The 13,996-nt window shown below is 42.2% G+C and overlaps 1 protein-coding gene and 1 long non-coding RNA gene across 2 annotated transcripts in view; both read right to left on the bottom strand.

Annotated features, from left to right (window-relative positions):
- LOC128153911 (sodium/hydrogen exchanger 2-like) overlaps positions 1-8,440 on the bottom strand; it is a 32,142-nt gene extending 23,702 nt beyond the window's left edge. The window contains exons 1-4 of the mRNA XM_052813841.1: positions 7,863-8,440; positions 5,879-6,342; positions 5,257-5,507; positions 174-391 (exon numbers count right to left, since the gene is read on the bottom strand). Of these exons, the coding sequence (XP_052669801.1) occupies positions 174-391; positions 5,257-5,507; positions 5,879-6,342; positions 7,863-8,133 (1,204 nt within the window). The 5' untranslated portion in view covers positions 8,134-8,440. The remainder of the gene's footprint in view (positions 1-173; positions 392-5,256; positions 5,508-5,878; positions 6,343-7,862) is intronic.
- Positions 8,441-8,618: 178 nt separating this feature from the next.
- LOC128153796 (uncharacterized) lies at positions 8,619-12,592 on the bottom strand. Its single transcript, XR_008239103.1, has 3 exons — positions 12,475-12,592; positions 10,935-11,797; positions 8,619-10,503 (listed from the first exon to the last, which is right to left on the bottom strand). It is a non-coding gene; the product is annotated as an uncharacterized LOC128153796 (long non-coding RNA).
- Positions 12,593-13,996: the final 1,404 nt, after the last annotated feature.

The raw sequence follows: 13,996 nt of genomic DNA on the forward strand, positions 1-13,996 counted from the left end.
GGGAAGCACCAGTCCTTGTGTTCACATCTGGGATAACCACACATACAGAGTGAGCAGAGAAAGGATGATGGTGGGGACAGGAGCATTCTCTCATTTAATGGAATCACGTTGTTCACTCCCATAAATAATAATAATAATATATATTAAAAAAAATGTCTATAATTTCATCATACCTAGTGCTCTCCAAATGAGACAGAAAATGACAGTGAAGCAAATGTATGGCCAGTTCCACTCATGATTTTCTCCAATGGTGGAAACTCCAAGAAAGATGAAGATGAGGGTATCGCTAACACTGCTCCACATCTTCATGAAGTATTTGACTGTGGTGTGAGACTTCAGAGAGATGTTGGCCTCCACGTAACGTTTCATGCCCATGGCACAAGCAATGATGCTGAGAAAATGAAACAATAATTTTTTCTACTTAAGCACACAAAATCGAGACATTGTCATTTATAAAAAAATAGGCTTCATCAAGTCTTAGATGTTTTCAGACATCTCACTGGCTAGTGGTTCACTTCCTACATCAGTCCAATAATACCAGGAGGCCCACCAGGACAATAAGATACCATATATGTTGACCAGACTATCCAAATCTGCTTTTTAACAGATAAACAACTCACAGTCTATTGCATTTATCATAGCCACACAGCAATACCTATAATTAACTACACTCAGCTCTTCCCATCACAATACACTGTTTTCAGTTCTTTAACTTTCCCACACTCCTACCATCTGGGCTGAATAGTTTCATGCTTAGGAGCCCACATTACCTATTTTGCCCGGATGAGAGAAAGACTTTGAGGGAATGGGACACTTGTTTCTCATGCTGAGAAATGTGTAAATAGGACTTCTGTGAGTTTGGCTGATATCTGGTCACTACAGCAGATTCTTGTAGGACTCAGAATTGGTGTAGTTTAAGAGCAGACCAAATGCTGCACTCCACCCAAGGGATGAAAGCTAATCTTAAGTTGGAGAAACTCAAGCATACGACGTACCTCACACTGTATATTCCTAAGCCTGACCAGACTTGCACTATATATTATTTGGGCACAGCCTGGAAGCCATTGACTCCATGCAACCAAGAGACAATAAAATGCTCAAGCACACTCATAAGGCTGCACAATGAGCCAAGAAATGCTGTTGCTATAGTCAGAACATCTGACCTCCTCAGGTATTGCATAGCCAAGGTCACTTCAGAAGTGTGCAACACTAACTAAAATTTCTGCCTTGCAATTTTTCATGGATAATTGGTTCTTCAAGTTACAGGGTACATGTGGTTAGTCTAATTCATCAGCTTTTCAAATCAATACATTTTCAGGCCAGCAATCTTAGAAGGTCAAAACAATTGAGTGCTCAAAAAGTCAAAGCTCCATTTTTTACAGTTTAACCTGGACAGAAATGTTTTTGTTCTAAATATTGTACCAGCAAGAGCAAAATGGCTTTACGTTTCCGAGATCTGATTCCATTGGTATTTGGTAAGGCCATCTACACGGAGTTTTATTGCATTAAAAATTCCTTTCACAGGGGACATCTTGGTAACTCTCTTTACCTTTATCACATACAGACAAGCCCACAGAGAAGTAGATCCCTGGCTTGCAGAAGTACACCTGGGTCTGGCAGACTGACTTTAAACACCAGCCGTGACCAGGACAGGTAAGTGACCCATATAGATGCAAATAAGTGTTTAAGAGAGGTGGTGGCCTCCGCAGCACATTATCCATAATGTATCCTCTCAGCTAAGAGCTATTCAGAAAACAGCCGTGCAACTACTGCTTTGCAGTGAAAGCATCATATTTAACCCCAGAATTTCACGAAGGAGATTCTTTGCATTATTTGGGCTTTGATGGAAAAAAACCCAGGTTGCCCCCCGGCCGCAGCAAACAGGACAGTTTGCGGCTGGGCAGAGCTGACTCTGCTCTGGTTGTGGTTTTATAACCTGTATGAAACCAAAGACCTCGATTCTCTCCTCCACAGCTATTTATTTATCTCAGGAAGACACCGTCGGCCACTGCATTGCTGCTCCTAACCTGCACCGCTGCTAACGAAAGCAGAGTAAGGCTCCTTTCCTCCTGGCTCACCAGGGAATCACTAGCACATCTCCCCTGCCACAACTCGGCATCTATTGCTGGACCAAGACACAAAGGAATGGACAACACCTACATTCGTTTCTGCTCTACGTAAAGCACTAAGGCAGTCAGCAACACTATTATGGGAAAATACTTATCAGATATTTGGCTGGAACAACAAATAAGAAATTAGACCAAAAAAAAATACTTTTTCAAATGAATATGCATTTCCACCCACTGAGAGTTACTGATTAATGGGCTTTGCATTCAAACAAAAAAAACCCCAACAAATACACACATTTCTATTTCTTTCACTTCAAATAACAATTATTTTTTTTTTCCTCATTGCCATGAAAAAACCCATACTTTTTTTGAAGGAGGAAGAAATGGTTGGGTTTGTCTGAAATTAAAACTGGGCTTCAGGGAGAGGACTTGTAGTGAAGGCACAGGTTATGAAAGGTCAGACTTAGAAAAGCCATGATACTCTTCCTGGGGAAAGAGATCCTGTTTTATCCAGCAGCGTGAGACCAAGATTCAAATCCCTTTTTCATCTAATGTTGTTTGAGTTCACATCTTTCATCTCCTAAGAAAATGCATCAATACTTAAAAATATTCTGAAACCGGTCTTTTTTGATTTATCCTTTTTAGACTGACCCACCTTGCATAAAGCACTGAGCCAGAAGGAGCAACAGGGATTGAACCACGGGCTAAAAAGAAAATAATAAATTCTTCTGTATCATCTGCCTCAATAAATAAATAGTGGGTAAAATAGTTCCAGCTAGAAACTAAGAAATCCAACAAGTATTTATGGGCAAGTGACTTCCAGAACCGTGGTTTGGGAACACTTATTGGAGAGTGGGTATGGGTTCACACCAGATTCACAGAGAGGGAATAAACTTGACCTGTCCTGTCACAACTTCAAAGATGGATGCTGCCACTAGGACAAAGGGGACAAAAAAAAAAAAAAAAAAGAAAAAATCTAACTAAAAAACATTTGCAGTACTGTTTAGCAGATTGGGTTGCATTCACAGATTTTTTTAATTTTTTTTTTTTTTTTTGGACTACGTAGAATTGATTTTTTTGGCAATCAAATTATTTTTCAAGGAAACAAACTGCCAAGATCTGCTTCTTATAATACAGTATTCCCTGGTCACAAATGACTGAATTGTTTGAAATGAAGATATATAAAAGAGGTATTTATAATTTGGCAATTATAAGACCAGCAGTGGAGGAATCAGCTGCCTTTGCAATTGTTTTGCTTTAGAAACAATGCATTATTCAAAAGAATAGAAAATGGGTTCCATAATGGGTACAGTAGATTGTGATTGATAGAAGTAGACACCATTAGGATTGAATGTTTTCTGCTCTATGATGATTATGCAGCCTATTTATTTCACTGTTCTGTCTTACGCTCCTATAAATAGGCTTTCTCTTACCTATTCCCAAAGCTAGAATTGTTTTCAGTAATGCTAGAATATTGCTCCTATTAACCATTCGAGGAAACAAAATCTGCAAGAAATAGGAATGGTTTATATCCAAAGAAGTATCATTAGTTTTAAAATAGATCTCCCAGATACTCCTGTGTCTAGCTGGTACCTGACAATTTTTTTTATGTTTATCTTCATTATGATCAGATTTACAGTTGTTTACACTGTAGCTATCAATGCAGTCTAAGCACACTTTGTAGTCTTTTGGAAAATATAAAATAGTTGGTTGTGCTCCTCAGCACCAGCTGACTTAGTTTAGGTAGGAGAACCAAATGCAAGAGATATCAGCCCACAGAAACCTGAAGGACTGGATCACTCTGTTTTTCATCTGTCTCTGCTTTCCAAGGTGAGCTTTCTTTGACCATTAGGATTATTGTATCTATTTTTTTTCCTCAGCACCTGCTCTGCAAGGAAAACGCACAACGAGGTAAGCATGAAGCTCAATTACCTCTCTTAAAACTGAAGGATCTGGCCCCAAATTATTCATTTGATTGAAAGATCTACCCAATAAAAAGAAAAATAAATTAACTGTATTATCTATAAGTTACAATTTGTGAAAGACTGAATTTAAAGAAACAAATAGTTTCACTTTGCTGATCCGAAAAGTTGCATGGCGATACAGGAGATGGGATCTGTTGCAGTGTGGGACTCGGCTGCCGGAGCCGGGCAGTCCCTGTCTGCCCCAGGTTGCTGTACCCTCGTTGTACAAAAGCTTCACAGAGAAAACCTGCCAGGACTCTAAAGTGTTCTTCAAAAATCTAACTAAAAAATGTTTGCAGAGCTGTTTAGCAGATTGGGTTGCATTCACAGATTTTTTTTTTTTTTTTTTTTTTGGACTATGTAGAATTGCTGTAGTAAACTGCAAGCAGTTTTGGTTTTAGTACCTTTGAAATCTTGATCTCCGACACCTTTGGCTGAAATTGGTCAGCAGATTTCCAGCGTTACTGGAGATGGAGAGGAGATGGATGACACCCTCAACTCAGGAGACCAGCCAAAGTTGTCAGCTGTGTCTGAACTTGTGGCGGTAAGTCAGAATCTCCAAAGCAGAGGTTTCCACTAGAGCCCTCCACTCCCAACCAGTAGGAATATTTCCAGGCTTCAGCTCTGCAGGGGATTCCCAACTCCCACCCCACCACGCGCTTCGCTCCGTCACCATAAGGTCTGCCCCAGCACGCCCGTGGGGCCACCACCCAAAGCCGGCTGGTAGGCAAGGTGTGCAGAGGAGGAGGAAGATGCTAGAACAGACGTGCTGTAAACTGAGACCAAACCTTTCCGAGGAGTCGACTAAATACTCCTTGGAGCTCTTCAAATGTTGGTTTTGTCTAGCCCACACATGGAAAACAACAAAACATGCCAAGAAAGCCTCTTCTGCCTCTGCCAAATCTACTAGACATCTCGCTGCTTGAACGTTCAGGGTTTCCAAACAAAAACCATGGAGCTCAAATAAACATTCCTCAATAACCTACATAAACGGATCAGCCGTCGGAAGCTTGCCCAGCAGTAGTCATCTGGATTGCTTGTGACTCGCAGCTATTACCATTGATGTGTAATGTGTGAAACGGGGTTACATCTCTCGGCTCTTCCATAGGCTTTTATACTCGTCGTTTGCGGCTGTGCACAGACTTCCAACTAAGCAAACCTACTTTAAAACTTTTTCTGATACTTTTCAGTAAATATCAGATGAGATGCTGGGACATACTTACGCCACGATCCCCGAAAGGTGAAACATTTCGGCGGTGAGGTAGGAAAGATAGCTGTACAGGAAGACAAAGAGCGGTTCGATGACGCGAATATCCTTGGTGAATCGCGTGGTAAAGGCGGCAGTCATCCCAAAAGTAAGACCTACTAATACTCCTCCTAGCCCAACCACAAAGAATTTTCCGACTCCAGCAAAAACATCCACGCTTTTGATGGTTGGCATTTCGCAGAAAGAACGAAATAGCTTGTAGAGCACCTGGGTGAAAATATGAAAGAGAAAACCAGCCTTTAACAAGATATTCACCAGACACGGCCATATGTAGCAACGACACTAAAATAGGCTGCTGGGACTTCTGCCAGTGCGGGGTCAGCATCCTTCTCTGGAGGCCAGGCTCCTGCCAGGGGAGTGCTGAGGCACTCGTGCATTTCTGTCTCCAGACATACAGTCTTAGAGATGTTCACCTGAAAGCTGCTCAGGACCTCAGGCCAGAGAAGCGGACCCGGAGTCCTCTGCTAGAAGAGGCTGTTGACGCCTTTTCCCTCTGCAGATCTCCCGTCCCACCTCTCGGCACCAGCCCATCCTTCCTCTGAACATTCAATACGCAAAAAAAAGACGCTAGTCCTTACCACCGTCACCGCGTCGTTCAGGAGCGATTCGCCGAAGACCAAAATGTGGAGCTTTTCATTGACGTGGATCTCTTCGAAGACCGCTAACACCGCCACGGGATCCACGGCGGCGATCAGGCTGCCGAACAGGAGGTTGTGGAGCAGCGACACGTCCTGCAGGCGAAAGGCTTTCACCTGGCAGATCCCGTACAGGGAAAAACCGATCCCAAACACGTTCCATATCGTCCCCACGACCGCGTAGAGGAGGATAGTGCCCATGTTCTCAAAAAAGGGACGGCTGGGCATGAAGTAACCTGCGTCAAGGACGATGGGTGGCAGGAGGTAGAGGAAAAAGATGTCGGTGTCCATAACAGGCGGTGACTTGTCGTTTAAGCCGTAGATGATTCCCCCCATGATGAGTCCTACAAATATCAATAAACAGCTTTCGGGAACGACAGAAGGGAGCTTGTTATACAGATGAAACCCTGGAAGGGGATGAATAGAAAAAAAAAAAAAAAAAAAAAAAGTATTATCTCATCAGCCCAAACTGGCTGAAGAGCACCAGCGAAGCTCCCCATGCTCCCACCTTCACCAGGCTGTGCTTTGGAGTAGTAGTAGTATGTGCACACAATTAAGGTGAAGTCACCCAAGAAGAAATTGGCTAGAAAATCTGAAAGATTAAAAAAAAAAACCAAACCCCAAACTGTCTAAAATTACTGTTGGTTTAGACTGCAGTTCATCATAGCATAAGGTTAAAGACATATTTTTAGGTAATACGCAAATATAAAAGTGAAATAAACTGCATAAATAAAAAGGTATTTAGAATTATTTATAATGTAATCTAATTAGCATGCCATCTTCGGCACTAGGGTAAATAGCAACTGCTAATTTTAAACACAATACAGATTCCATACATCCAAAAAAATAATCATGAAAAAAGCATTCTCATTAATTATAAATGGTGCCGCTTTTAATATCATTTAATCATTAACACTTAAAGCTAAAGGTAACACTGAAAAAAGACCAATCAAGGCAGCCTTGTGCAACACCCAATGTTAGAGAGAAATGCTGACAACCACTACCAGTACTTTAGATGAGTTATTAAAAGCAAGAAAGTAATTGAAACAAACCAAACTGGAATAAGAATAATAATAAAAAAAAAAATCTGTGATCGTTATCATTTCTTCATGCATGTTAATAGAGTTGAGATCTCATCATATAACATGCAGAACAGCACAACAAAAAGACCATTTCCATCTGAAAGAAGTTCTGATGTAAATGAATCTCAGAGACTTCTCCCTTCTAAGAAAAAAAAAAAAAAAAACAAAAGAAAAAAATGCTGTAAAATAACTTTTATAGCAGTAATTTAACAGGAGTGATCACAATTCCTGGAGGGGGAAAAAAAAAAAAAGAATATATAATTTCCATAATTTTCTATACCCAGTTTTTCAGGGGAAAAAAAAAGATAGGTCCCACTTACACAAAATATAATTTCTCAGGTAGCATTACACAGATAGCCTCCTTGGTGCACAGAGACTTTATTTTAGGCTGCATAACACCCTGCACACTGACTGAATTATTCCTTGTGGCTGGCCAGGCGCAGCATCCTTTTTTAAGATCAAGGAGTCTTCATTTTAAGATGAAGATGGCAGTGGCCAACCCGCACGCAGCGTAGCTGGCAAGCTAATGGAGGCGAACGCACACCTCGGTACATAACTGCAGTTCAACAAAATTCCTGGAAACCCTGACAGTTTTCCTACTAAGAGCAACACCGTGCACAGGTGGGAACTTCTAAGATGGAAACGCATCATTTCCAACCTAAAATGCAAGCCGGGTAGTTATTTTCCGCGCGGGCGGTATGCTTGGCACACAATACGTGCATCCTTAGGACTTGGCGTGTTATCTCAGGCTCCAAGATTGGAGAAGAGACGAAGCAAAAGCCCCCCCTGCCCACGCCACCCCCACGGAGAGCCCCGTCCTTCCTCACCCTCTCGAGACGCCTTACCTATTTTGGCCAAGGAGGCAAGCATGATCCAGAGCGTGATTTCAAAGGGGACTTGGACGTGCTGGTAATCCAGAGAGAAAAACGCGTGCTCTGAGGATTCGTTGCCCTGGGGTTCCTCAGCAGCCCAGCTGACGTTCTCCGGGGTCGCATCCCCCAGCAGCGGCGGGGAGCCCCGCAGGGCTCCGACCCCGGCGGCTCGGAGGATGGAGGAGAGCAAGGACCCAGCGAGGACGGCAGCTGCAGCTTTGCAGCCCGGTCTCTGCCCCTCCATTAGCCCTTGGAAGCCGTTTGCCGCCGGGATTCGGCCGTCGGCGCTACCCGCTGGTGCGGGCGACCGGTCGGGAACGCTGCTGGAGACACTGGAGCTGGGCTCGCCGCAAAGAGAGGAGCGACTGCTCCGCCTCACCCTGACTCTCCTCCCTGGTCCATTCGTTTCCAGCTGGGAGACCCTGCTGGAGAATCGCACCCTTTGGCACCACGTGCCCAAACAGGCAGAGGCTCCTCCTGCAGATGCTTCCTTGAAGAAATGCCTCGCGTGCACTTGGACTAACCGCCTATCCGTGCACGCTTGAGAAAGAAGCAAGTTGCATTTTAATCCTAACCCTTGCCGTATTTTGGCTTCCAGTCTCAGAAATCCTTCTTGGAGGGGAAAAAAAAAAAAAACCAAAAATAAATCTTTGCTGCTGCTAGAGCAGCCAGGCTTGGATGGAACAGGTCCCACGTAAAACAGCCCCATCCAGAAATGGACCCATCTTACAGCGGACTTCACTGGATTTCTCCACTCCCCACAGTGAGAACACATGGCAGCAACATTACAGATAATCACGGTTTCCATTTGGTAAATCAAGCAAAGCACCCAGCTTGCTTTTGCTAAATACAGAGCTGCAGCGTTGTGCTGGAGAGGGGTGACCTGTACTGGAAGAATAAGTTTCAGCAATTGCTTAAAGCTTCTTCCTATAATAAGAGCTAACAGGAAAAGTTATCTTCATCTCTCTTCAGTACTTGAAACTGCCATCAAAAACTGAGTGAGCTTACTTAGAAAAGTTGGAGAGACAGAAAAATAAAAAGTTATTTGCAACAGCATTAGATGTATTAATAATACAGAGGAAAAAATTCCTCCATTGTGGAGTTTCATTTAAGTTGATGATATTTCAACAGAGATGAATTTGGTCCGAACACCACATGTAATTAAAATACAGAGGCCCCAGGCTGTTGCTAGACTGATCGATGGCCTATTTGTTTGTCTTCAGCTGCCTAAATGACACTAAAATTGAGCTACCAATATCAAGCTGGGGACCCACTTTGCTGCTGTAAAGTCAGACCCCAGCATCATACAGACACAGATCCTGGGTTTCTCAGTATCACAGAAGCTCCCTGTTTCTGATCCAATTTGTAAGGCAGGAGGAGGATAAACTTTGGGAGACAGGAAAAATGCAGCAATACTCTCTAGAAGTGACTTCTTTCTATTTTACCATGGTTAATTCGAATGCATAGTGTGCCTTTACCACGCTCGCTGACTTTAAATCAAAGCAACGCTCCTCTAATGAGAGCGGTCTTCTAGCAAACTAAGCTTTTTAAACTTGGTGCCACTTCTCCCTTTGTATGTTTAAAAAATAAACAAAACTGCAGGACAGACATCCCACAAAGTTTTCCTACATCCTTGTTCCGTAGTTCAATTCCAAAGGGTCAGGGATGGGGAGGAGAGGAAAAGGAGGAGACAGGATCCCTTGTTCCTCTGAAGGAGGGGGAATACAGTGCTCTTAACAGCAGTTAAGAAGTAATTAAGAAATTACTTAGCCACAGCTAAGAGTAGTGGAAGCTGTTCTGAGCCTGGGCTTGCATGCCAAGCTGCCGTATTTCCTCTTCTGCTGAAATATTTGGTGTTGAATTCGGGAGTTTGAAGACTTGTTCCATTTGGTGGCATGGAAAAGGAGTTTTGCCAACGTCCCATTCCCCTCCACCCCAAAAAAATCCATTTTGATTTTTGCTGTTCTCAGGAAAAAAGCAAGAAAGTTAAGATTTGCTTACATTTACCTTAACCCAAAAATGAAATATTTGCACCTTGGAGGGAAAAAAAGACCTGCAGCGGGGAGCTCAACAGCGCTATCTGGAAAATGGTTTTGTGCATAGAATCAATATCTATTTGATAATGGAACCAGAAAAAAAACCAACAGAGTTGAGACAGTATCTGAGGAAGGTCAACAGAGAGGATAACATTAAAATATGCTCCATTTTTCAAGTAAAGTTAACTTACAAAATCAGGACCTTAACGACTAAGCAACAATTAACAGCTGAAGCGAAAAGACACGCCTGCATACTTATTTACCTTAACTGCTCACCAAACCTCTCTGTCTGAACAGAGCAAAACACACCGTCATTCTTAAGAAAAAGATCTAAAATGTTAACAGAGGGGAAAAGAGCTGGGCCAGTGCCCTGGGCAGAATTTTTAATGAACCTGTGTCACTTGTTTTCTTCTCTGCTCCTTTCTGTGATGAGGGTCGCAACCCCGCAACAAGCTCCACGCAGCTGGACCAGCGCAGCCTCTCTCTGCAAACTGGCTTTCATCCTGCAAAGCTTCGAGCATCTCCTTAAGAGCTCCATGGCCCTTCTCAGCCTAATTACCGGCTCGCTGGACCTAGACCTGCGCAAGGATAACAAAAGGCTCTTTGCAAATATTTTGGACGTCGTATTTTGTTACAGCAGGAACCTTCAAGTTTCCTTTTAGGATTCTGAAACTCCTCATTTTTCTGTTTTGAATTGTTTTACCCTAAAGTTATATATAAATAAGCTTGCTCTTTCCCTTAAATTCTTATATGTGTCACTGTTCATTATATATTAGTTATAAATAAACAAAAAGCCAAAGCAAAATGTTTTTCCAAAGTTCTACAATAACAGAATACATGTTGTTCCTCTTGTAATGGCTATTGATATTATTGAACCACTTTTTAATGCGAGTACCATTTGATTATATGTCTATTGACATGCTTTCATTTTTTTCTAATGTAATGTGCTTTCCCACATTTTTAGGTTTTCGGACGGGATTCTGATCCCCATAATTGTATTGACGGGTACCTTGCTCCTGCTGGAACCAAGAGGACTATGAGAAGAACAGAATGCTGTGTGATATGGTAACAGTGACCAGAATTCAGGCTCCTGCAATGAAAATGTTACATTAAATTAATTGTTTTAACTCCTTATGCTCCTTAATCAATGGCAACAAATTCTTTTTCTTTACTTGCTTTGAGAGTGAAAGGAAAGATGTGAAACCTTTTCTCTTACCTTCCTGATGTGTAATTACCTCCAAGTATACTCTAATTCCTCTTTTTCACTATGAATGCATGTATCATTTAACAAAAAAAATAGTCAAATAAATCTCAATTTCCATCACCTCCTGAAATTCATATATCAACTACTGAAAATTATAAAAGAGAACTTTGAATAAGCTCACGCCTTATATAGGGGGAAGGAAAAAGAATTTGTCGTGCTCCTTTTAGCTACGGTACCTCAAAGACTTTCCATATTATTTGGGCCTCCAATCAGGAAATCATTTAAGCATTTACTCAACTACAAGCACTCAAAGTTTCACAGCTTATGGTTAATAACAAGTGAAAATCCTATGTCAGATCGGGGCCTCCCAGAAATATCCAGCACAAAGAATCACGTAGTATAATCCTCTCAAAAAAGTTGCCAAGCTCAAAACCCATCAGTCGTCTTCCTCCCACTGCAAAGGGATGGCAGGATTTCCAGTGTTCAGTGCAATTCAGGTAATGCTAGCAGAATTATTTCTTCTTTCATAGAAGAAAATATTTTTTATTTCATAGAAGAAAATGCCAGATCTGCGGCGTCACGGGAAAGCACGAACCCCAGGGGCCAGCTGCTGCCGGCGGGGACAGGGCTACCTTCGGCCACAGCAGTTCTACCCACGGTTCCGTGATCTGTGCCGAGAATAAAGAGATTTTCAAATAGATACTTGTGGTGTTTACTGACCTCAGAAAGGCTAAGGCTGCTGCTTCTATTTCTGTACTAGGAAAGTTTAATATTTCCAGAAATTATTTAAATGCAGAGACATTGTGTCCATTCTCAGTATGGTTTTTGTTTTCTTTTAAAGGATAATGCCTTTTGACTGTGCATAGCAGCCTAAATAGGGAACTCGATTTTGGAAAACAGCCCACATTTGTCTCTGTTAACTTTCAAACTTTGCAGGCTCCCTAGCTGCCTCAAATTCCTCCTAGCTATCTGCACATCACCCAAACACCCGGCAACACCGCTCACCCCGCGGCCACCGAGCCACGGCTCCCGGCGGCCCCGCAGGGATGCTCTCCCCTGCACTGGTCACCCTTCAAACCAAAACTGCCCTTCCGCGCCTTCTTTCCAAAAATTATTTTGGCTCTGACTGCATTACCACTTCTGCCAGACCTGGGACAAGTCTAGTTCTGTAAATTCCCTACTCTTCAAAAACCATGAGGAGATCTAATCCCTTACATGCCCTACACCCATTTCCAAGACTTTTTGACTTTGATACTATAGGCAAGATGTAGGAATCTATTTTTCACCTCATACTGTTCCTGAAAGCAAAACGATCTCTGCATCTCCCCCCCCCGGGAATACTCACCTTCTGATCACAGGCAGCCCCAGAACTAATACGGTGGATTATCCCTGCGGGAGCTCTTGGCTTCCTCTGGGGAAACCCTTCAGTGTGCCATGCTGAACTCTATGAATTTTGTTCAGAGATCACCCAGATGATATTTTAGTGTTATCACCGCCCCCCCCCCCCATCTTTTTTAAAGTAAACTTTTTTTTCCAGTTTACCCTAAAAAACTTCCCTTTTTGCACAAAGCAGCCAACAGATTTCTTAAAAGCATCCTGCTCCACAAGCAAATTAATATCCAGGAGCCTCTCCAAAAAAGCCAAGCCAGGATGGCAGTTTGGTTCCCTCTCCTCCGCTCATCCCAAGCAAAAATTCAGGTAGACATCCTCACCTGAGCTGGTTCTGCACTCTTAACAGGTACAGCTCTCCAATAAAAGCTGTGGGACACACATAGAAAAGCTCCTTCTGAAAAAAAGTTATGTATACGCTCCATCTAATCAGCTCGTTGAGAAAAGATAAAATATAAGCATTAATGATATCTACATTGGTATGTAAATATGATTTTTCCCACCGTCATCAGAAGAACAGCCATTGGTTTACATGCATTGTCTAAAATCTGAAGGAAAAAGCCATTCCCATTTATGAATGTGCAAAATCTCTTTTTTTTCCCCATCAGAATGGAAACTGCTCGTATTTTCACATATAATCACCTTATTTTTCAGGTTCTCCTCCTCACTGTCTGCATTTTCCATTACATTTTAATATGCCCAGTGAAGACTGGGCATAAAATACTGATCTTCTTTCTGAAAAAGCTGGGACAGAAGAGTACATATTTCCATCCATATGCAAGCCTGCAAGCAAACACAGAAAACATGTCAAGCAGACAAGCAGTTTAGCAAGAAGATATAATCGGAACTGAAATTAAGACCAAGCCCCTCATCCCACTTCCCTTGCTGGGAAGGACCGCACTCACAGCTATTCTGGACAGCAGGAGTGGAAAACCCCTTAAAATCCAAAGCCGTATCATGGGTTTTTTCTCAGCATATCACAGGCCATCAATATATTGAGAAACTAACTTTGCACTGCAGCGAGCTGGATGAATTGATGTGCTGCTTAACTCATGTGCACCCCACAGAGCCCAGGCAAGAATATGTATTTAATTTAACGTCAGTGACTTCATTCAAAAATCTGGTTTTAATGAGAATTTGAACAAAATTACATCGAGCAAATGCAATATTAATAAGAAATGAGTAAAGAAGAATAAATCAAAAGAATAAGACATTCTCTTTGCCCACACTCTCATCATCAGGGAGCTGCAGAGGATGTATACGATGATAGATGCAAATTTTGTGGTTCATTGCTTAACGTTTCACCGACTGGAAAAATGCAGATTTATCACTGATGGTTTTACCTTGCCTAAATGGAGAGAGCTTGACAAATAGTCCCTCCCCTATCAATATTAGGAAGATCCAAAAGATCCATGTTCTCCTTGCCTTGCACACACTCTTTTTCCATACAGCTTCCCTATAGTTTCCATACTGCTCTC

The sequence above is a fragment of the Harpia harpyja genome, chromosome 18 (genome assembly GCF_026419915.1).
Source record: "Harpia harpyja isolate bHarHar1 chromosome 18, bHarHar1 primary haplotype, whole genome shotgun sequence".
Classification (NCBI taxonomy): Eukaryota; Metazoa; Chordata; class Aves; order Accipitriformes; family Accipitridae; genus Harpia; species Harpia harpyja.